At 42.6% G+C, this 23,810-nt stretch overlaps 1 protein-coding gene across 1 annotated transcript; it reads left to right on the top strand.

Moving 5' to 3' along the window:
- Nucleotides 1-4,430: 4,430 nt before the first annotated feature.
- LOC147888668 (ubiquitin-conjugating enzyme E2-17 kDa) lies at nucleotides 4,431-19,879 on the top strand. Its single transcript, XM_087392190.1, has 4 exons — nucleotides 4,431-4,722; nucleotides 5,126-5,253; nucleotides 19,225-19,329; nucleotides 19,436-19,879. The coding sequence occupies exons 1-4, from the start codon at nucleotides 4,653-4,655 to the stop codon at nucleotides 19,577-19,579; spliced, it is 447 nt and encodes a 148-aa protein (XP_087248316.1). The 5' UTR covers nucleotides 4,431-4,652; the 3' UTR covers nucleotides 19,580-19,879.
- Nucleotides 19,880-23,810: the final 3,931 nt, after the last annotated feature.

Here is a 23,810-nt window from a genome sequence, read left to right as displayed (position 1 = left end):
ATTTAAAGCGCCCCAACTTGAATAAAGCGGCTTTCAATTGTAGATCTATATAAGTCATCTCCAACTTATGTGTATCCTCTTGAGAGAGGATTTATCAAACATGCTAAGAATTCAAGCATCAATCTTTGCATGTGACATAGAAGGAGGGGTTGCAAACATATCCAAAAAGTAAGTATGCACTACATCGTCGAGCTAATGGCTATTCATCGTCCATGAGAGATTTGGACACAACACCCGATGTAAAGAATGCATGTGACGAGAAGTAAGAAGACTTTTTAAGAAATCCTTTGATGAGGAGCCTATGTCTTGCATGGCTTTTCGGCAAGAACACAATTGCCATTTTCACAGTTTGTGATGATCATTTTCAGCCAAGCATTGAAGAGTTCCTTGAAAAGCAGATTGGTCTTCCATGGACAATTGGCGTTGCTACGCCACAGGACTATGATGCCTTTGCATGCATCACTTTTAACATAGGTTGCCTAAGTAACATCTACCATATTCTTTGATAAGGTCCTACATGCCCTAGCAAAATGGTCCCATGCCCAATCCACATCAATAGTAGTATGCAAAAGGAGCCGACAGATGAGAGCCTTAACCATCACTTGAAAGGTGTGATGCTTCAAATAATAATTATTGACTAATAGAAATCTTGTGTGAGGAGGCTTCCCATCAGTCATTAGAAGACCAAAATTCAAGGTCATATGGAGCGAAAAGTGATCAGACAAACGCAACTTATAATCCCCATACAATCCAAGTGCATGCCATACGTAAAAGCATGAAACTATCTGCATGGAGCATGTGCCATTGATCCAAGCAAGCCCAATACCAAGTAAAAGCATTATGATTGAATGTGAATCCAGTAGTATTAGGCATGAGATGCTACCATACATTGCATGTATGCAAAGAGTCTAACATAAAGGCCCAAGCCTCCTTTTCCATGTGCATCATATGAGAATGATGAGTACTATCGTCATCATGAATGCCATGAAAATTGTTAAAATCTCCACATATGAAAGTATTAGGCCCCCATGGATACTCTGCCAAGTTGTGCCACATTTCAATCCCCACTGTAGATGTAGAAGAGGCATAAATTGAGACAAATTCATAAGTAATCCCCTTTAATTGCATCTATCAACAAGGAAACTACCATGTGGATCATTATAAATCAATTGTGGCTGCAAATCATGATAGACCAACATGGCAACCCCTAAATAAGAAGTACAACTAGCATAAAAAATGTGGAGTCCTGCAAAGAAACCTTCATGGCATGCAAAAGAGTGTTGATTATGCTCTTGCAAACGTACAATATGCATCTTATGAATAGTGATGTAATCCCAAAGCAGCCTCCATTTATTTATCTTTGCAGAGGCCTATATGTAAGAAATTTGAACTATATGTACATATGTACAAGTAATTGGATGTATCATAACCCCAACACTATTCTTGCATGGCCGCTCCATGTTGCGATGGGCCAGCATAGTCTTGGTCCATGAATCTCAAGGGGGTGACGCATTCCCCAAGCCACGAAAGCATGGCATTGGAGACGACTTTGGCAAAGAAGCCTCATTGGGCAAGCGGCCATGGGAGGGGGCTTCAACAATACTTGTGGACACTCAGATTTCATGTGTCCATATATGCCACATTCAAAACAAGACCCTACATATTTTCCCCATTCCAAATTAAAGAACACTTCCTTGGATGGCATACCCACCATTTCAACTTGTAGAGCCACATGGGGTGGCATCCCATAAGACACGTAAATGATTCACATTGCCAAGAGCACTTGGGGGACATACTACTTTCGCCAATGCTACAACCAAGTAAGGTAGAGCAGGTCTATAATACAAAAGTAGATCCACCACCTCGACTCAAACTGGGCATCTATGACAAATGAGACTCTAGTAGTCATTTTCGGGCATCCATGGATAGACAAGCACCAATAGGTTGCCAAAAAAGAGAGGAGATTTTTGTAAAGGTTGCTTCTTATATTGGGCATCCGTAAAAATAACTTCACAAAAACCTCTATTTGCCTTGTAGTAGTAGCCCTCAACAAAACAACCCTTAAGCAAATATTTCAGCCACTGTGCCACATCGTTGAAAAAACACCACCACAGCTCTTTGAGCCAAGCTCATTACAGGAGCATATAAGACATGTCCTAGGGATAACAACATGAAATTCTAGGACAGGTTGATCACCCAAGCACTATTTATTTTAGAGAAGCCTTTCTGTAAAGTATCAGCGAATGGCTGCAGCTTCGGATTGGTACAAAATTATGAATTTGTTGTACCTACTTGCACTTAAGGTCATTTCTTTGACATTGGATAGATTCCATCAAGGAGAAAACAATAGACCAAGAGAACAAAAGATAAAGTAGCCAACTGTAGGCGCTGAGAAAATGAAGATGACTACGTACATAGATGTATGTATTGGCAAAATGGAGGCGTAAAGGTAAGGCCTAGAGAAAATGAATTTAAAATTGCAAAAAGGAGGCACCTTGAAAGGAGTAGCAAAGCCAACTGTAGAGGCATATAAATAGGTACGTAATGGGCGAGCAAAATGCATACAAAAGCTTGGAAGACACACACATAAAACAACATTAAAAAGGCAAATTTATCAACATCAGAGGAGAAGGCAACCAGGGTTGATTTATGAACACAAAGGGTGAGGTAAAACTAGAAAAATGGTGCTGAAAAAGAGCAAAGGTAATACACTACAGAACGAGGTCCAAATTCCAAACCTTTTTCAACACACTAGTGGCTACACACACACACCTAAACACACAGGACTTTGTTGCTTTATATTACGCAGTAGCTTCCCCCCGAAAGGGGAGCTCAAAAGTACATCAATTTTAAATCTCAGTATATGACAACTATACATCATAGTCTATGTAATGAGTTTGTAGAAAATAAAAAAAAGATAGTTGCCGAGAGCATCTGAAAAAAGGGAAAGTGGAAAATGTAGGATCACCAAAGACTCTATAAGTGTGATCCTTCCATAGAGTCCACAGTGCCTAGTAACGAACCCAAAAGAAAAATAACTCAATGTAGGATCGCTAAAGACTGAGGACTCTATGATTGCGATCCTTCCTTAGAGTCCATAGTGCCTAGTATCGAGGCCAAAAGAAAAATAGCTCAAACTCCTAACCACCCACCCACACACACACACACACACGCACACACACACGCATGCAAATGTGCACGTGCACACACACACACACATTCACGATAAAGTATATATAAGAAAGGAACAACTATTGTCCTTTCCTGGTTGTGAAGGTGTGGCAGAAATCCACCAAATACAACATTAATGCATGACCACATTGCTTCCATGCTTGTTGTGTAGGACAACTAAGGTTGACAAATGTATCGCATGGTGGAGACTTTATGCTAGTAGGGCTGTGAGGGGGGTCCATCATTGGGCAGATGTGAGGGATGGTGGGCATAGTGGATTTCGTTGCACCCCACACATTACCATCAAAACTAGAACTCCATCGATGTGGGACCTTAAGAGTTTACAAGAAAGGATAGAGGAAGCTCGTGTCCCATGGAGACGAAACTAAGGCATTATGTGATGATAGGATTGGTTTTAATCAGATGCTTGGATGTCCTAGTAACATTTTAGAGTAAGCAAGGGATAGTGGGAGTCCCTCGTTTGGTGACCTGCGACATCAATAGCTAAGAGCTTGTTTCAAAGAAAGGGACAACTGTAGTCCTTTCCTGGTTGTGAAGGTTTGGTGGAAATCCACTAGAGGCAGCACTGATGAATGACCACATTGCTTCCATGCTTGTTGTGCCATGGTGTAGACTTGATATGACAGATTAGAGCACCTCCCCATGCATGCTATTATGTATATTATATTTATATTTATGTTTATGCATACATTTATACGTATATGTATGTATATACATAAATATTTGTACACACTTTTTTTAGGGGGTGAAAATTAGACGTGTGCGCTCACACACATAGAGATTACATACACATGCATGCATGCATGCATACAAGTATATATGTATGTATGCATGTATGTATATGTACATTTACACACACACACACACACACACATACATACATAAATTTGAGCAGGGGGTGCGGAGCTGTGCCATTTCATTTATTCGTTGGAGGAGGTTCCCACGCAGTGCTTAGAAATGCCCCATGAGCATTTCTGAGCATTGCTGGGCAATGGTTGAAAGCGTGCAAATGTGAAAATAAAAAGCCTGGAAGATGCTCAAATGAGAAAAGACGTGAAACACCATTGGCTGCAAGAGACCGACACCAGCACAAGTCCTGTAATGCTCGGGTGGAGGGCCAAATCGTCCAGGCGGTGTATTGCTAGCAGGGTGTGGCATCTAAGCTGGAGCGACGCGGGAACAGGCGCTTGTCATTGGTAAAGGCAAAGGGGGGGGGGGGGGGGGGGTAGTGAAAAATAAAAGCAAAAAGGAGACATGAAAATTGATGTATGACCGAACTGGACTGTGGAGAGAGAGAGAGAGAGAGAGAGAGAGCCAGCGAGCGAGCTCAGGCAATGGTGGATGAGCAGAAGAAGGGTTGCTTCCCCTAACCCCCATTTCCTCCTCCTCTTGTGCCCTAATCTCGCCTTTCAGCCCTCCCATCTTATCATCCTCTCTTTGCCCCTGCCCTGCCATCCCCCATGGCATCCAAACGGATCCTCAAGGAGTTGAAGGATTTGCAGAAGGATCCCCCAACTTCCTGTAGCGCAGGTATTTGTTTCCCTCCTCTTCCCGTCCCTCTTTCGTTGCCTTCTTGCTCCTTTGTGCCTTCCTCGGCAGCTAGCGTCTTGTTTAGGGACTAAAAGAGGTCGCTTTCTGTACATGCTCATGAGATTCGATCCGTCAGAACCTTCCCGTAGACTTCTTGTTTCCGTCTAGTTCATAGTTTCGAATGGCATGCCGCAAAGTTTTGGCCGATCTGGGTCTTTTCGGTATTACGTGTCGTTGATTGAACTCGCCTTGGGTCTAGTGGCTGTCCGCTCCAAGAATTGGGGCGTCGGCAGGTGTCCCTGAAATGGATGGATGTCACAGCTTGCCTTGCATAAAGGCACGTGTTGAATCGTTAGACATAACTGTGGACATCCCCTGTCTAACAATTGCTCGATCGTGACAGGTCCAGTTGCTGAAGATATGTTTCACTGGCAAGCCACGATTATGGGACCTGTCGATAGCCCTTACGCTGGAGGCGTCTTCCTGGTTACAATCCACTTCCCTCCAGATTATCCATTTAAGCCCCCTAAGGTAACAGATTTAAATGTTGATGGTTCTAGGGGACATGATTATATAGCATGCTGTATTTACCATTCACATATGCATTTTTATGAGAGACTCTTGCTCAAGGAGCCTTGTCGAGCAGGTTGTGGGATGCCTTCGGCAACGCTTTTACTTTAGCCATGGGATTTTGGATTTTGCGTATTGCATTCTCCCCATCTCTATGAGTAGGTTAAGATTGGACTGAATGAATGTTGTCCCTTGTTGACCTTTTACTTTGCAAAGAGCTTGCTGCAGTCCTGCAAGCTAGTCTCAGGGTGTCCGATTGCCAAGGGGCCAGATCCCAGAAGGTTTTTATCTCGGGCAATGCATGATTTCTTTTGTTCAGGATTGCGAAAAAATATTAAGGGAAGAAAGTTCGTGCTACTTTTAAAGAAAAACCTATTGGGGCCGTATCCAATTGCTGTATGATGAATCCACCGGTAGTAGACAAGGCTTAGGCCAGCATTCTTCTAGGGTGTCGTCTAGATCCAGCACTTGGCTGGCGTTCTGTGAGGGAGTTTTGTATTAGCTGCTGTATATTGTCACATCTGAATTCATCTTTTGTGAAGATTGACACCGGTAGTAGAAGAGAGTTGTGAGATCCTTTACATCCATACTCTGCTGCAGGGACAAGCATCAGGTTGCTGTCCTGTTTATTAAGAGTTTTTTTTTGGGGGGGGGGGGGGGGATGACGCAACTTAGGCAATTCATGACTCTTGAGGACACCAAGCTTCCCATAAGCTGTGAGAACCTATCAGTATGGAGATCCGAGACGGTGAGAGCTCTCCTTTTCTTTTGATTTGAGGCACATTACATGGCCGTGCACACTTCTCCTTGCCCCCGCTCTTTTGTCTTTCCACCTCTTTGTTATTGTTCTTTTGATCATTTAAAAAAAATGTAAATTTGTAACGTTGGATTCATTCTACTTACTGACATATGTCATATACACACAGAGTACATAGGCATGTGCATGGCATATGGGTGCGCATATTAATTTATCTATTACTCTCTCTCTCTCTCTCTCTCTCTCTCTCTCTCTCTCTCTCTCCTCATGTGGAAACATAAGCGTGTAGCTGTAAGCATAACCAGTGGGGGTTGCTTCTCATGTTTTGATTGTCACTTGGGAACATAGATTTAACAAATGCTTGTAGGGCATATGCCATAACTCTCTTTTGATATTTTCTTATGCCGTCCTATGGGGGTCTTTCTCTAGAAGGCTGGGAGCCCCCCTAAATCTGGCTGACTTGGGCTGTGGGGCTGCTGACCTGATGGCCTACTCTCACTATGAGCTGGTCGCCCTCATTTGTTGGCCGATTGTATGCCCTTCCTAGACAACTAGGGCTTGGTTTGGGACCTAAGAAAGCTCACATATCCAGCTTTGTTTAATGGGCTTTGTCCTAGCCATTGGCCTTTCCACTTTGGCCCATGAGCAGCCCCAAGCTCCATGGCAAACCCTTGGGAATTGTTTGGCCTGAATTGAGGGGTCTAGACAAAATCAAGATGGGTACTGACGTGCTGCCCACATGGCAGCCTCTATTTGTCCCTTTTAAATGTTGAGAGGCCACTCCCATGGCACTCCTTTTTTGGGGGCTTACGTATGGCAAGTTGACCCTACTACTTGAGCACCCCCTCTCAACAAGACAATGTGAGCCACAAGCCATCTATCGAAGAATTTGCTCCATCTCCTCCCTAGGAAGAGCACTCGCCTTCAGGTTGAGTCCATAGGCTTGTATCTCTATTTAGATCTCTTCGAAGTTACCTCTATGTGCCCCAATCAATTATGCATCATATGGTCCTTTGAATCCACTCGGCTTCGTCCACCTGATTGAGCTATATTGAGGGACTGATCCATGATGCCCCTTTTTGGGAGGCTTATGTATGGGGACTCGACCCTTCTACATGAGCACACCCTGTCAATGCAACCTCAGTCGTAAAATACAGCAGAGACACTCTCATTTCTTTATGCAATCGCTAGCTCTCTCGTGGAACCTCACGCTCATAATTTACTGCAGAAACACTCATAAGAGCTCTCTCTCTCTCTCTCTCTCTACACACAGCTAGGGCCCATCACAACATGTCGGGCTGGACCCCCCCGAAGGTATTTTATTTCTTGAAGAGAGAATCTGTTACAAGAGTTCAGCGTAGAGCTCCCTGATACATAATCCAACGTGAAATCATATTACAAGAGCTTCAAGCTCATTTCAAATTGGCAACATGCCACTTGTCTAAAATCTAGACTAAGTCCTATTACATGCCACTAAGGGCAACTCTGGAGTCTTCGAAGCACTTGGTCACGCGAACCACCTCCTAGATACCTGTTAGGCTCCCGTAGTGCTTAGGAACATAACTCTTCCTAGTACCTGCAACAATTAATTAAAGCGCACCACCATGGCACCCATTAATTGTTAGCGCTTTGCATGCAAACAACACATTGTGGACTAGTTCTAGTCACGGTGGGCGTCCCCACTGAACACATGTGCACACATAACAAATATAAAAATATATATTTATTCTCTGGTTGATCGAAGTCAACGCTCTTGATCATAATTAAGGAGCTTTGACCAAGGGTCGAGGCGCCTTAATTATAGCCAAGTCTCTCCAACCGAAGTTGGCACAACTCTCCAACCGAAGTTGGCACATCTTGGTTAACCGTGGTTAACCCTCTTGGCGCATGCCAAGTCTCGTTGACCGAAGTCAACACTCTCTGACCGTAGTCAGCTCTGTAGTTCTCTGGTTAACCATAGTTAACCCTCTTGGTAATAAACCAAGTCTCCTCGACCGAAGTCAGGTTTACTTGACCAGAGTCAAGTATCTTTGACCGTAGTGAATTCTTTGACCATAATTAACACATATAAAACTCTTTAATTATGATCAAATAAATGGTCAACTGTACTTTGACTTAGGATATTTACATTGTGGTGACATCCCCTCGGCTTCTATTCAGTTGATCTCAACTGAAAAGCTTCCTTGTAAACATCCAAAAGCTGTGGATGATCGGATAACATGTCTTCGTCCATCCACTTGGCATCTAATGCCGTATAATTCTTGAATTTTACAAGATACTTGTAAAACTCCTTGCCCTGAGGGCCTTTGCGTACAGTATGGTACACAATTTGCTTTGGTTGAAGGACCTCCTCCAGCTAATCCACTTCTGGTGGATCCTCTGATATTGGCTTTGTAGGCTCTGGCCCCTGGAATTTCTTTAGAAGACTCACATGGAATGCATTGTGAATCCTCCAATGCTGTGGCAATGATAACCTGTATGCAACCTCATTTATTCTTTCTGTAACCCTGAAAGGGCCATAGTATCTGGAAGATAACTTTGCATACACTTTCTGTTTGCCTTTAAACTTGCGGAGCCTAGCTTTTTCAAACTTCAAAAGTACCCAATCCCCTTCCTTGAGATCTAACTGTCTCCTATGCTTATCTGCAGCTCTTTTATGTTTCTCTTGAGACCTTTCAATTGCGGTCCGGACTTGGCTGTAAGCTGTTTGGAGGTCTCTCACAAACTGATCAGCTGCAAATATTTCATCCTTGGTCCTCAAGATAGGTGGTAGAATCACCTTCCCATAAATGACCTCAAAGGGGGCTTTCCCTGTAGAGCTGTGTACTGTATTATTGTAAGCAAACTCTACCAATGGTAGGTACTTTTCCCAGCCTGAACCTTGGTCATCCACGTAGCATTTCAGCATATCCAATGCTGTAGAATTTGCTACTTCACTTTGACCATATGTCTGGGGATGGAAAGAAGAAATTCGTCCCCATGTTATCAAATAAAGCTCTCCAGAATAGAGTGGTCATTCTGGGATCTCGATCACTGACAATGGACTTAGGCATACCATGGTGCTTAAAGATTTGTGCCATGAAAAGCTTAGCCATATGATCTGCCTTTATGGTTTTGCGAACCGGAATGAAATGAGCTTGCTTGCTGAATCTATCAATGATAGTCCAAATCCCATCATTTCCTGACTTTGATCTTGGCAAATAAAAAATAAAGTCCATTGTAATACTTTCCCATGGTGCCTGAGGCACGGGGAGAGGCATAAGTAGGCCAGGTGCCTTCCGTCTATCATACTTCACTTTCTGACACGTAAGGCATTCAGTAACAAACTAATGTATATCTTTCCGCATCCCTGGCCAAAAGAAATACCTCTCTAGTGCTAGAGTTGTTGCTGTAATTCCTCTGTGTCCAGCATAGGGAGGTGCATGGCATTCCTCCAAAATCTTTTTCCTCATCTCCTGGGTGATGCATAGGCAATCATCTTTCATTAGATACCCATCTTTCAGGGAATAGTGATTGGTGGATTGCCCCTCTTGCATTTGCTGTAAAATCTCACCAAAATATGCATCACTAGCATATTGCTCCCTCATGCCTTCTAGGTCCGGATGATAAGCAATAGTCACATTATTGACCTAGGGTCTTCGGGACAAGGCGTCTGCCACTCTGTTCCGAATTCCTGGGGTATGGACAATCTGAAAATGATACATTGACAGCATGTTTGCCCATTTCATATGCTTCTCGGAAAGCTTGGTCTGAGTCAAAAAGTATCTTAGACTTTGGTGATATGTTTTAACAGTAAAATCTGCACCCAAAAGATAGTGCTTCCATGTATGGATGGCATGAATTACAGGCTACAGCCACAACTCTTTCTCATAGATTACCAGATATCTTTCAGCATCACGCAATCTTCGGCTCTCGTAGGCTACTACATGTCCATTCTGATGTAATGCAGCCCCAACACACTCTCCACAAGCATCGCAATCAACATCAAAAGGTTGATAAAGATCTGTGACTACAAGAATAGGCTCTGTAGTCAACTTCTCCTTGAGTGTATTGAATGCTTTCTTCTGTGATATTCCCCATGTGAAGGCTGCATTTTTCTTAGTAAGGTCATGTAATGGAGCTGCGATATCAGCAAAATGCATGATAAATCTCCTATAATAGGAGCAAAGTCCCAAAAAACTACGGACTTCATGCACAGTTTTCAACTCAGGCCATTCTTGGATGGCTCGGATCTTTGCAGGATCCATCTGTATCCCATTCTTGGATATTATATGCCCCAGATAATGGATCTCTTCCAAGAAGAATTCACTTTTCTTGCTATTGGCAAAAAGTTGATGATTTCGAAGTTCTTGAAATACCAAAGCAAGATTTCCCTTTGCTCTTCTTCTGTCTTTGAAAAGACTAGGATATCGTCAAAGAAAGTACTCGTGAAATGCCTGTACTTTCGGAAGATGCGATCCATCAGTCTATTGAATGTGGCTGGAGCATTTGTCAACCCAAAAGGCATCACTAAGTATTCATACAACCCGAATGTAGTGCGAAAAGCTATCTTATGCACATCTTGTGGTTGTATCCTGACTTGATGATAGCCACTCTTCAAGTCTATCCTGCTGAAAACTGAAGCTTCATTTAACTGATCCAGCACATCATCAATGCGCGGAATAGGGAATCTATTCTTGATGGTCATTTTGTTCAATGCGCGGTAATCGAAGCACATACGGAATGAGCCATCTTTCTTCTGTACTAGCAGTACAGGGGAACAAAAATGAGATGAGCTGGGCTGAATCAACCCTTTGGACAGCAAGTCGTGTACTTGAGCCACAATCTCCTTTCTCTGAGTCGCACTGACTCTATAAGGTGGTCTATTTGGTGGCTCACTACCAGGCATTAACTCTATCTGATGATCTTTTGGTCTCTCTGGGGGTAGCTCCCTTGGCGAAGCATCGGAAAAGCAATCTTTAAAGTTTACAAGAAACTGAAATTTATCTTTGTCTGCATCATTCATTTCAGCATGCATATTATTTTCTTTTTCTTTTACAAAAACCATGTACGCGGAAATTGCATACTTTATTGCTTTACCACATGTAACATCAGTTACAATGGGGATAGTCTCCCCTTTATTCCTGGCAACTAAATGCTGGTTTTTCCCCCTATGGATAAAACTCAGCACCCTCTCAGGGTATTCTGTCGTCACTTCCTTTCAATGGAACCAGGGTGTACCAAGTACAACATCATGCTGCTTGAGAGGAGAGATTAAAAAGTCCTCCTGATCTACATAGTTTTGCACATGGACACGAAGCTTTCCAATCAAAGGAGTAACTTGCACTGGATTCCCTTGAAACATTTGATCAGCATCAAGAGCTCTGCCTAGCTCTTCAGTTTTTATCCCTAATCTCAGGGCTAAATCTTCAGACATGATATTGTCTGTAGACCCTGGATCAAATAGGATTAATGCTTGTTGATCTCTTATCTTTCCCCATGATAGCAAAAGCTCTTTTTCTTTTGGGTCTGAGGTACTCCCCAAAACATCTGGGACTGCTCCCACCATTGGCCTCGGTGGTACTTGTGGCTTTTTTTGCTCCTTAGAACCCGAAGGCTTCTCAAGGCACTGGGCAGCTACATGCCCCTCTTTCCCACACTTAAAGCATTTCCCATCTCTGCGAAACTCAGCTATCTGTTCAGGAGTGAATGGGGATTTGCCTTTATAAGTCTTTGAAAACTGAATACCCCTCGGCTTCTGAGGCTGAAACCCTAGCTTTTCAACCTTGGGGTACTCTTTCTTTTCTGATTTTGAAAAATCAGTTTCTTTCTTTCAGCACGTCCTGCATGCAAGGATAGTACTGTAGATGGATCTTGTAATGGCACAAGACTAGCTACTGAAGCTGAATGCATAAGGTCTTGAATGTTCTTTGCCCCCAAAGCATTCACTACTGCCTGGATTCTTGCTCTGTACTTTCTCATTTGGGTTCCTTTGGAGATCTTTTTGAAAGATGCAACCTGCAAATAAGCATCCCAAAACTTTTGGTTGTACACATCCACTGTATCTCCTGCATCCATATGCAAACTGTCCCAATCTTGAAGAACATGATCTCTAAACTGTTTAGGCATAAACTGCTGGTAGAAGGATTTCTTGAAGTCCTTCCACTTCTTTGGGGCTGACCCATCTGTGGTCTGTGCACTCCACCATGCACTAGTTGTTGCTGTCAAGTGCAAACTGACCATTCTTAACTTGGAGGATTCTGAAAACTTTTCTGTACCGAATGCAGCATCAAACTGCCTGATAAACTGCAATGCTTTGTCTGTATGACCATATTGTCCATTGTAGGTCATAAACTTGACAGATTTACCTCCCTCTTTGAATTCCTTGGTCTCTCTGGAAGGTCTCTCTGGAAGACTTACTCTTCTTGGACTTCTTGTGTTTCCTTCTTTTCCTTGATGGTTTGTCTGATAAAGAAGAAGATACAGAATTCGAACTCGAGGTAGACGGTGATGGACTAGGAGATCGGTGATGATGCCTCGATCTCTTCCTGTTATGAGACCGTCCCCTATGAGATCTCTCTTTCTCTGGCTGTACACGAGAGTGTGCCTCTGGCATTGGCACGTTATATGCTGCATTAGGCATAGCTTCTGCTTGAAACAAATGCTGAGCCCTTGGATCCTTTCTGAGATTTTCCATCTCTTGTATACGAGTGCGTACCATCTGCTCAAATTCTTGCTGAGTTTGTTGCACACTTCTCTGTCTTGGATGTACATCCCTATCTTGTGAATCCCACTGGATAGGTGATTGAGCCATTTTCTTACAACTCGTCTGAGATCTGCACTTCTTACAACTCGTCTGAGATCTGCACGTTTCTCACACACACTGTGTATGCATCTGATGCACGCTGTCTTTGCTTTTCAAAGGGAAAAATTACCTCAACAAGAGGTGTCTTGCATTCACAATCTATGCCAGTACCGGGCTGTCAACTCAAGGCATATACCCACAAAGTTGCCAAAGCATCAATAACTATATTGCCCCTTTTCTGGCTGTTGCAAAGAAAACATTCAGAATGCATCTGACTCATCTTTTCCTGAGCACAAAGGCATGCACGTTCTTTTTCTGCAAATCTCTGATTTTACTGTGTTTCTGCTGCTTTTCTGACAGTAAATACTCTCTCAGATAGGTGAAGACTGCTGGCAGAAACAGTCTCTGCAACTGTCTTTTTTTTTTTTTTGGGACAGTAACCAGATGGAGTAATTGGCTGGTTACTCTAACCAGACTGACTGGTTCTGGCCTGGTTAGTCTGCAACTAGACTAACTGGACTGGTCACAGTCTCGTTACAGTGACCAGACTGGTCTGGTTGAGTCAAGTCAGGCCAGACTAACTAAACCAGAGTTAAACTAACTCTGTTAGGGTTAGCTTAACCTCAGGTCTGCCACCTCAGCCACCTGTCTAGCTGGCAGTCCAGGTCAGCATCTGGTCTGGCTGCCACGTGTACTGCCATGTCAGCACTTGAACTGTACACTGCCACATCAGCTCACATGTGTCATCGCCACATCATCGTGCCTGCTTGCCTATGTGCTACGTGTACACAAGCATGCACTGCCACGTCATCTGCTGAGCTGGATGTGCCACGTCACACATCAGCGACCTCCCCTTAACCTTCACGAAAATTTCCACGTTCCTTCACGGTTTTCGCGTGTGCTATGCCTTCCCCGTCTAGCGCCTTCGTGACGGTATTCGTTTCACGGAAAGGAGTCGCTTGTCTTCCATCAAACAGTGAACTTGCGCGTGAAGGCATCGCTATGCAAGGCGTCATGACTACACGGAGAGTGTGACAGAATTTGCCCCAATTGATTTGCGTTCGCATCTCTGGTATTGGATGCGCGTACGCCATCAGCAATACCAGGACTTGCGCTATTCCACCAGACACTTACACCAAAGATTAGTGTCGTGTTGATTTTCCACCCGAGGCGTCACTCCTGTGGGTAGCCTGTGTCCTGTTGATTCTCCGCCCGAGACGTCTTGCAATCGTCTGCTCAAAGCTCTCTCCAAGGAATGACATAAACCCACGCTCCTGACTCCTCGCTTAGCTTACTAACTGCAGGACCCCATGAACTTTCGCACTTCGCCTGGCCACCGTTCTGCGTATAGCCTTCGTCGGTGCATCCAATGGTAGATGGTCACCAGATGTAAAAAAAAAACTAGTGCTTGAGAACCAAAACTCGTAGCCCACTGTTTGGCGGAATTTGCAAGCAGCCAAAATAGAGCATCGAGAGGTCCAATGATCTTCTGATCACCCAACCACACATCCTCAAGCCTTTCTTGGATTGTCACCACCTGAGAAGATGGCGAATCCCAAGCTCTGATACCAATGCAACCTCAGTCGTAAAATACAGCAGAGACACTCTCATTTCTCTATGCAATCGCTAGCTCTCTCGTGGAACCTCACGCTCATAATTTATTGCAGAAACACTCATAAGAGCTCATGCCAAAGATGACTTTCAGCAAGCTGTGAATCTGAAATAGCCAATGCTTCAATAGAAAGTGCAGCTGAATGATGATCAAGGTGATAAGCCCTTTTTGCAAAGTGCCAGTGAGAACTATGGCATTATCATCATGAAGATCATAAACTAGACATCTGTAGCCATCAAAAATTACTCTGAAACCTGAAGTAGCAATTGCTGAAATTGAAATCAAGTTGACTTCAATGCCAGGCACAAAAAGAACATTTGTCAGAGTGACAGGATGGCTTGAAATGGATGTGAGCTGCACATCTCCAACTCCTTTTACAGCATATGAAGCATTATTAGCACATGTAACAGTCCCCCCTCGAGGTGCATCAGCTAAAGAATGAAACAACTGTCTGCAAGACGTGACATGCTTGGAAGCACCACTATCAAAGTACCAGGACTGAGCATCATTAGCAGTAAAGAATGCATCAGCTTTGGATGGATCAAATGAGCAATGGACAGCCCATGCCCAATCATCCTGAAGAGCATGTGCATGTGAAGCATCTTCTGGCTTATGAGATTCAATAGCATGAGAGTCATTAACTGTCAGTCCTGCTTTCTTTTTCTCTGAAGCAATGCACTTCCTGCATTCTGAAATGTCATGTCCATGCTTGCGACAATAGTTGCATCTTTTCTTCTTTGCCTTATCTGCTGTATTTTTAGATGCATGGGAGGAATTGCAGTTGCTATGCGTAGATTTTGGCTTGCCCATAGGCTTGGAAGCCTTGCCTCTTCCTGTCTGCTGTGAAGCAAATGCATGATCAGGAATAATGGCTTGTCTATTAGCTCTACTGTGCTCTTCCTGCAAAAGCAAAGTAACTAGCTGATCAAACGAATAGTGGTCTGGATTACCCATGGCCACTAATCAAAGGGTTGTAGCAAACCCTTGATATGTATCTGGCAGTCCATTCAATGTGGTACTAACAAGCTGTGAATTTGGCACCACCTAATCAATGTTGGCAAGCTGTTCCATGAGGTCCTTGACCTTTGTCAAGTATGCATCCATTGACTCACCTTCATTCATACTGACTTCTTGTAATTGCCTTCTCAAAAATGCAACACGAGCTTCATTGCGAATCTGATAGAGAGAAGCCAATTTATCCCAAGCATCCTTTGCTCTCTTGCAAGACCGGATGTGTGGAATAATGATTCTCTTGCATGATAAAGCAATGCATGAATGTGCATTTGCATCTCTTGCATCCCATCTTGATTGTTCTTGAGTTGGAAGAGCAGCAGCAGGGCGGGTCTTGGACCCCCAGGGCTTGAAACTAGCACTCGTGATGGGCTTAGGCTTATTGGTTGCACTGGTGATGGCCTAGCCATAAGTAAAATCATGTTGATTATCGATGTATTGGGTGTAGTCGAGGGGTAGGGGGTGCCTTCCTGGGCACCTACCCAAGCTGGGTATAGATGGGGGCAAGAAGCCATTGTTCATGGTAGTGTGTTTCCCCCAAAGTTTGTCTGTTCATTTCCTTGCACTACACAATCAAAATGCTGAAAAACTACCCGTCCTAGAGCCATTTGTAAGATTTCCATTTAACTCCCAACCTACAATTTCCACTTTATTTCCCACAAAATTCCACCTGCAATTCTCCCATTCATTTCCCATGAAAGATCCACAAAAACACCACAAACCTCCCATTAATTTCCTAGATTTCGCGTTGTCATTCTCTTCATGAGCCGGAAAATTTCAGTCCCATGAATTGCTCTGTCTCAAACTATGCTGCCCAATTGGCAACATAGTTACAAGAAACAAGTTTCTTTCAAAAGAGAAACGTTTCAAACCTTGCAGCACGTTTCGAAACATTTCTCTTTCAAAGAAACTTTGCATGAAAGTGGGGGTTTTGCCACAAATTAAAGGAAGTGGAGAGATGAAGCACATATGCTTGTGAATGCTTTGAAGCAGTTTAAGGAAGAACGGGACTTGAGGATGTGTGATAGTGGCATGATTGAAGTGGCTTGTGAGGAGCCAGAGATTCCTTCAGTGCCAAATTTTTGGATGCAAGTATACGTGTGTGTTGATGTCAGTAATCCAAAGACCATTGGGCCTACTCTGACTGGAGGCTTGTTAGTTGCGATGGAGGAGTGTGACACTCAGCAAGTTTTGCAAGTGGTGGTTGTAGAGAGCATGTTGGAAGGGGTTGATGCCAGAGGGGTAGAAAGGTTGGGAGCATGTTGATGGCAAGCCATGATGAGGCTATGTGTGGGCAAGTGGTGTTCACCAGTTTTGCATGATGATGTGCATCTTTAGCTAATACACAATCACTAGAAGACACTGCTTGGAAGGATACATGGCTGGAGACTGCCCAAAAATCTGATATAGTTATTGTTAACATGCTGTAAAATGCAGCAGCAGTCGTGTGTTGCATGGTGTGGAAAAGGATATTCATGTTGATCATGCGATGTGGAAGGGAGATGGTGATATCCCATACAGAATATTTGATGGTGGTAGGTGATGAGCACAAGGAGGCTGGAGGGCCGAAGGTACGGTGTACAGCCAAGTTATAGGTGTATGCATTTCGCCTGTTTTGAGTGCTTTTGTTTGTTGATGGATGGAGCAATGAAGGATGGATGTGGATAGTACTTTGGACGGAAAGTTTGATGAGGTTCATGTCGAAGAAATGCTACATATGACATGGTAGTATTTGATGTTGGTGTGAGGAAGATGCCAAGTGATCTTGATCTTGGAGGTGTTGCCTGCTCTGCAATGGTCTAGCTTAGCTGACTCCTAGGTGTACCCGTCACTATAGCAGCCCTCTCTTTGGGCTCTCATGCATCTCGGTGTAAAAGATCATGTCTGTATCAGTGCAGGTCTCCAAGAAATCTCCCAGATCGGACCAAAGGGTACCATTGCAATTCTACACTGCCATTTTCAGTCCACTTTGTGCACTCATCCCATTGGCCGGACACCATCATAATTCCCTGTCTTCAGTCTCTTCCTTCTCTTCCTTGTCTACTCTATCTCCAATGATCACTTTACATCCCTATAGGCAGCCCATTTCCCTGCTTCCCTTGCTGCCGTCACATGCACCATTCCTTCCCTCCAGTGCTCTTGCTGTAAGGTTGTCATCAAAGTAAGTACGGGTTCCTTTCAAAGTTGTCCTTATGGTCATGATGGTCTTCCTGTCCATAACTGTCCGGAGTTTCATTACTAGTGGCCTTGTGGGTGCCTCAGGCTTTGCCACTCTCCATGCTGTCTCGCACGTGAGATTCACCCCCATTTGGGTGAACAAGGCCTTTGTATCCGCCATAGGAGTGTCTGTGAGACCTCGAACCAAAACATTTAGAGCCTTGCTGTTCCTACTTTTGTCCTCATCCAAAGCATCTGAAATAATCTCTTTCTTGGGGGCAGCTGTGCCTTTCTTGACGATTGCTGCCTCTCCTTTTGTGATAGAGAGAGAGAGAGAGAGAGAGAGAGGGGTCTTCAGGAGGTCTCACGGGTCTATGAGACAAAATGCAAACCAAAAAGGGATAAACTGAGTCTCTTGGGAGTGTGTATAGCATATCTTAGATTATTATAGGCTAGCTACGGTCTATTATTATAGCATCTCCGAGACTGAGAGTCTCTTGGGAGTGCGTATAGCATCTCCGAGATTATTATAGGTTAGCTACGGTCTACTACGAAAGATAATCAGCCTTCATTTACATCAGAGAGTCTTTAGGTTTGGACTTGAAGTCTCTGATCAATGCTTTCCCTCTGTAAACAATCCATTTTCCATCCTTGCGAGCGCCCTTCACTTTGGCCAATTCTGTGGTTTTCAACTTGATCTGAGTTGGAGTGAGCTCCTCTAAGATCCATATCTTGGTACCTCTCAGCTTTTTAGTTTGTTTGAGAACCTTGCCTCTTGCCATCTTATCATTGAGAACTAATTTGGCTTGTTCCCCCTGCTGTACAGCAAGCTATATCTGTTAAGTGCCACTCAATCTGTGGGATTGCTTCTATAATATGATCTTTCATACTTCCTTCATGTCAGCCCTCAGGTAATCCTCCAATGTGTAGAAGCTCTTTTTACTTGATCTTTTAAGTACTCTTTGGCGGAGCAAATGGAGCATGGACCCCCAGGCTGTGTACTCATACAAAATGCATCTCAATGCAAGGATTGCATACCAAAAGGCTGAAAGGATTCTCTATGTACAGTGGGGATTATTGCCATAATTTTCAAAATTTGATCTAGCCATCATATTCTCTGTCATAAAAGTGTAAAAGGGTTTGGATGCCGGACATATTTGACATTGCTTGATGGGTTTTGTGAATTTCTTTTCTAAATGCTTATTTCCTATGCATTGCTCAGGGCTTTTGTCTTTTTTTTTTGGGGGGGGGGGGGGGGGACACTTGGAGCTTTTGGGAAGAAGAAAGAAGTGCTCGTTTTGGTTATCTGTATGCTGTCGAAATGGACAGCTAATCTTTTTTCTTTCAATAAGATTGCATGTACTGGAGTATAATGAGTGCAAGAATCCTCATACTCGCATGATAACTCCAAGCAGGCAAGTGCAGGGTTTGGAAATTTTGGAACCCCTTTTGTGTGGAGTTCAAATGGTACTTTGCATGTTAATGAAATTCTGCAGATAATATTTTTGAAGGTTGATGATTGCAATGAAGTCATGTCTCCCATGCGAAAACCAAATTACTGTTGCTTATTTTATCCCATTGTTCAAGGCTCACTTGCATACCTGTGTCTAGGTTGCTTTTAGAACGAAGGTGTTTCATCCAAACATCAACAGTAATGGAAGTATCTGTTTAGACATTCTTAAAGAACAATGGAGTCCAGCCCTGACCATATCAAAGGTGAGCATATACTTCTTTTGCATGTGAATGATTGGTTGCCAGTTTCCTTTCCCTGCCTTGGACATAACGTCATCGGACCTGCTAAAGTTTACTTGTAATATTACAGGTCCTACTATCCATCTGCTCTTTACTCACTGATCCTAACCCAGATGACCCTCTTGTTCCGGAAATTGCTCACATGTACAAGACAGACAGGGTAAAATATGAAACAACTGCAAGGAACTGGACCCAGAAATATGCAATGGGTTGAGGAGGGTCAAATGTCGTGGGTTTCTGCAAGAGCAAAGAGTGGTATTTTCTGTAATTGAACTTGTCCTGGTTTACCAATGATCCAGTTCCAACTGCTTTCTTCAAACTGATGTGCTGATTGGCAACTTATTCTATATTGTTAAAAATTACGCAGTCAGCTTTTTGCCAGAAGGGACTTGAAACGTATCATGTTATATTCATAATAGTCAGCCTTGCATCGGGCAATTACTGAGACTAAGAGTCATGTTTCAGTAAATATATCTTGATTGAATGGCAACTGAACTCTGATGGTTTTTCTGAATGCCTGAGTGGTTCTAGTTTCTTCAAAAAGTAGAAGTGGTGTACGTTTTGGATGGTGTAATGCTGTGCAGCGAACTCCAATAAAAAGAAAAGCTGATTGATTTTAATGCCTTTGAAAGTTCTGTAATGTGAATAAAATTATGGTAGTAGGTCTATGGAAGCATGCAGTGTTGTACATGTAGTGATTGCATTTGTACATGGGCACTATGGATATGATTCTAGCTGGGCAATCCCATCGGTGTTCATGCCAGTGTGAACAGTTACATACCTCATGGCAAAATTGACATATCCTTCAGTCGAGCTGACTTATGTGATGTAGAAGGATGAGAACTCTCCCATATAGACAAGCAGGTTAAAGCTGATTGTTTGTTCCATATACGAGAGAGAGAGAGAGAGAGAGAGAGAGAGATTAACGTCTGCAGAAGACCTCATGGGTCTATACCAACATCAGAATTGACAATATCTGGATAACCAGAGAATCGAGGGAGTGCACAAGGCTAGCTCCTCCCGAGTTATTATCGGACATAGCTACATTCTAGTACTATCATAAAGTGGCCTTTATAACATAAGTTTAAGAGAGTCTTTGGGTTTGGATTTGAATTCCCTAATCAATGCTTGCCCATCTCGATAAACTGCCCTTTTGCTTGCCTTGCGTGCTTCCTTTACTTTGCGAGTTCACTATTTCTTTGTTTGAGCTGGATCGGAGTAAGCTCCTTAGATATCCAAATCTTTGTACCCTTCAGCTTATGTGTTTGTTTGAGAATCTTAACCTTGCTACCTTATATTTGCAATATCAGTCAAAACGGTACACAAGCACAGGTCTACTTTAGAGGGTGTTTTCGTCCCATTTGACCTGTGGGACTTCCTTGAGACATTTAATTATGTCCTCAATGCTTTTCTCCTCATTATTGTGAAGGCAACCATCTTTCAGATCTCCAATGGGCAAGATCGTCTTATTTCGTGCTTTGGACTATTGCTTTTTTACTTTTGTATAGAGACCCGCTCTAGTGACTTTGTTATCGGCATCAGCTGCCATTTCTTGCTTGATTGAGCTCACTTGATTGGTGATCATATCCTTAACTGTACTTTCCTCTCGAGGGTTGCAAGTTGAAGTTTGAGCTCTTTGATTTGTTGTTGCAAATAATAGATTTGCTCCTATGGATTAGAGATGTTCCTTTGTCTAAGTGTCTTTGCATAGGGGATCGGTGTTGATAGTCTTGTAGTAATTGAGTACAAGGGTGGCGAATGATAGCATAGATTTGGGTGCGTGTGAGAAAGATAAGGGGAATGTTTTGTTGTGCTTTAATTGAGTGGTTAATGTACATCACGTGATGTACCTTATACTTTACACAGTGGAAGAGACGGCACATCAACTATCGCCTCCCTCTTTTATAGCTATCATGCATTGATCACATATAATGTAATAAGTATAGCATAGTCTTGGTGTGTTAGTAGTAGTGGAATCTTTCTTTCAAGGCAACTATTTATTATATTCATGTCTTGCCTCAAGTGCATGTATCAAAAATAATTTTTTTTAATAGATTGCCTAAATAATGTTCACCCCCTTTTGGATTACATCTTTGGATATGGCCTACATGATCTTTTGTGTGATTTCATTCGCCTGTTGAAGTTTGTTTACAATGACTTAGCGAAATACTTGTTCTTGAGCAAGAAAGTGCACAATCTTATTATATCAAATACTATTGTAGTGTTAAAAAATTTTATTTTTATGTTTCTAGAAAAATGTATTATAATTCCAATTCTTTTCATCTATTTCTTTGAATTGAAATCACATTTTGGAATTTTCTATTTTTCTATAATTCCAAAACCTTTGGAAGTTGAAGTGCAGCCCTTAGTTATGTATAGCATGCAATATATTTAAGGCTTGAGTTCCCAAGCTTAAAGATATTTGGAACCTTCTGCGCACATAGGCAAAGTAACTAGGCATGGCTCAAGGAATTGAGAAGTTTATTAATCCCTTCTTCCATGATGTGCAAGGAGATGGCTTTGGTGTTGCATCAAAAACCATATGGGAGCTAGATTTCTATACACCATTGTTTGCCATACCATTATTGATTGCATGTCACATTATTGTATTTGTGCATGCCATGTTGTGATTGTTTTTAAATGCCAATATCATTGTTGTCATCATCATCACATTTGTAGCTAGATTCATGGGTGAAACCTATTTCACACTGGATCAATTTAGCTTAAAATGAATAGAAAATTGGGCCTAAAACTTGATTAAAATGGCACATGGGTTTAGGACAATCTTGTGTGGGTCTTAATTTCTCCTAAGTCTAGCTAGGCACGTTGATGTGCTTTCCAAGACTTTAAAAAATCCCTTTTAGATGACTCAAGCACATTCAAGTGCCCAGAATTGAGCCAAAAGTAATTTGAAGTGCTTTTAGGCTATAAACGTGATTGCCAACACATGTAAGTGCTTTCAAGTGCTATGAACAATAAAGAAAAAGCACTTCAAGATGATTGAAAGCACTTTCAGGCTAATAGGGGTTTACATTGATAACTATGATTTGTGCTCTGTTGGTCCTTAATTTGACATGAATGGATTTTTTGAGAAATAAATGCAATTACCTCTTTATGTCCTCGCTAACCTAAGCATAGTGTGGAGCTAATAATAATGAAAGTCGTTGATTAGAATTAAGAGCCCTTCATATTTTCTTCTAAAGAGCTTCTTTCTTTACTTTGATGTGGTATTGCGGGTGTCAACAATCCAAAGCAACCTCAAAGGCCAAATGCAACAAAAAGTGTTCATAGACAAGCATTACAATGGTAGGAAAGGAAAAGAATATTGAAAGATAGGGATGCCAACTTCCTCTATTTGCAACTTTACACCAATCAATCTCGTGCCGATGCTTCGCTGTTCTTATTCTTGATCTTTAGACTTGGTATAATCTCTCTCTCATGCCATGATCTTTGGACTTGGTGCTCCTTTGCATGAGCATATGTGTTGTTGTGACTAGACACTTTAATCTCATCACGAGCTCTTGACCCTGCAGTGATCTATCCTCAGTAGTTGAGTTTCACTATCAATATATTGCATCAGTCCTCAAGCTTGTAGTGTTTCATGCTTCTTGCTCTAGCAACCCTTTCCTTCAACTTTTGTTTTGTTGATTCTTGAGGGCATTGCTACTTACTATAGATCTTCTAGACACATGATTTGCATTAACATGCCTAGGTTTTGATGGCACGTGTAGGTAGCTTAGCTTGTAGAAAACAAAGGTTCATTATTGATGGCATTTGCTTGGTCTCTACTTTTTTCCTTGGTTATATAGGGAGTGGTAGCTTGTTTTTGGGACAAATTGATGTAATGGGTCAATACCAAGGTCTATGGTCGTGAGTGTGATCACATGGGTGAGTGTGTGAACACGATTGTGTAGGTATGCCTAAGTTAGGTGGGACTAATGATGTGTTAGTTAGTAGGTGTGAATGAGTGAATCTAGGAGTGTGGTGTGTGATTGAGAGATAATTGTGGATCTAGAGATGCTCTCTTGAGCTAACATATGATGCCACTCTTGGATGTAAATTATGCCTATATATGGGGCATATCTCTCATGAATAAACAATCTCTTTCATCGTCTTGGTATCTCCATCTTGCCTCCATGCTACTCCAACATATGGTATCAGAGCTTACACGTCCTCCTGAGCCTTGTTGAGCCACATCATCATCTTCCTCTTCACCCTCCACCTTCTTCTTCCATTCTTCCCTCTTCTACCCATTTTTGCTTAAGCTCATTCTGCGCCTTTGAATCATCATTCCTTGAGCCCTCTTAGCCAAACATCCACCTAACTAGGGCGCACATTCTCACCAAAGGGATTTCTAGAATTTTGCCTCTGTTGGTCGCACCACCATGAATACACCGATTATAAATTCTCTTGATTTGCATCAAAATTTCTCTAATTCCTCTTAG

The sequence above is a fragment of the Dipteris shenzhenensis genome, chromosome 21, assembly GCF_047967505.1.
Source record: "Dipteris shenzhenensis isolate YYH24624 ecotype China chromosome 21, Dip_SZ_1.0, whole genome shotgun sequence".
Classification (NCBI taxonomy): Eukaryota; Viridiplantae; Streptophyta; class Polypodiopsida; order Gleicheniales; family Dipteridaceae; genus Dipteris; species Dipteris shenzhenensis.
This window is presented reverse-complemented; position numbering and strand designations above follow the sequence as displayed.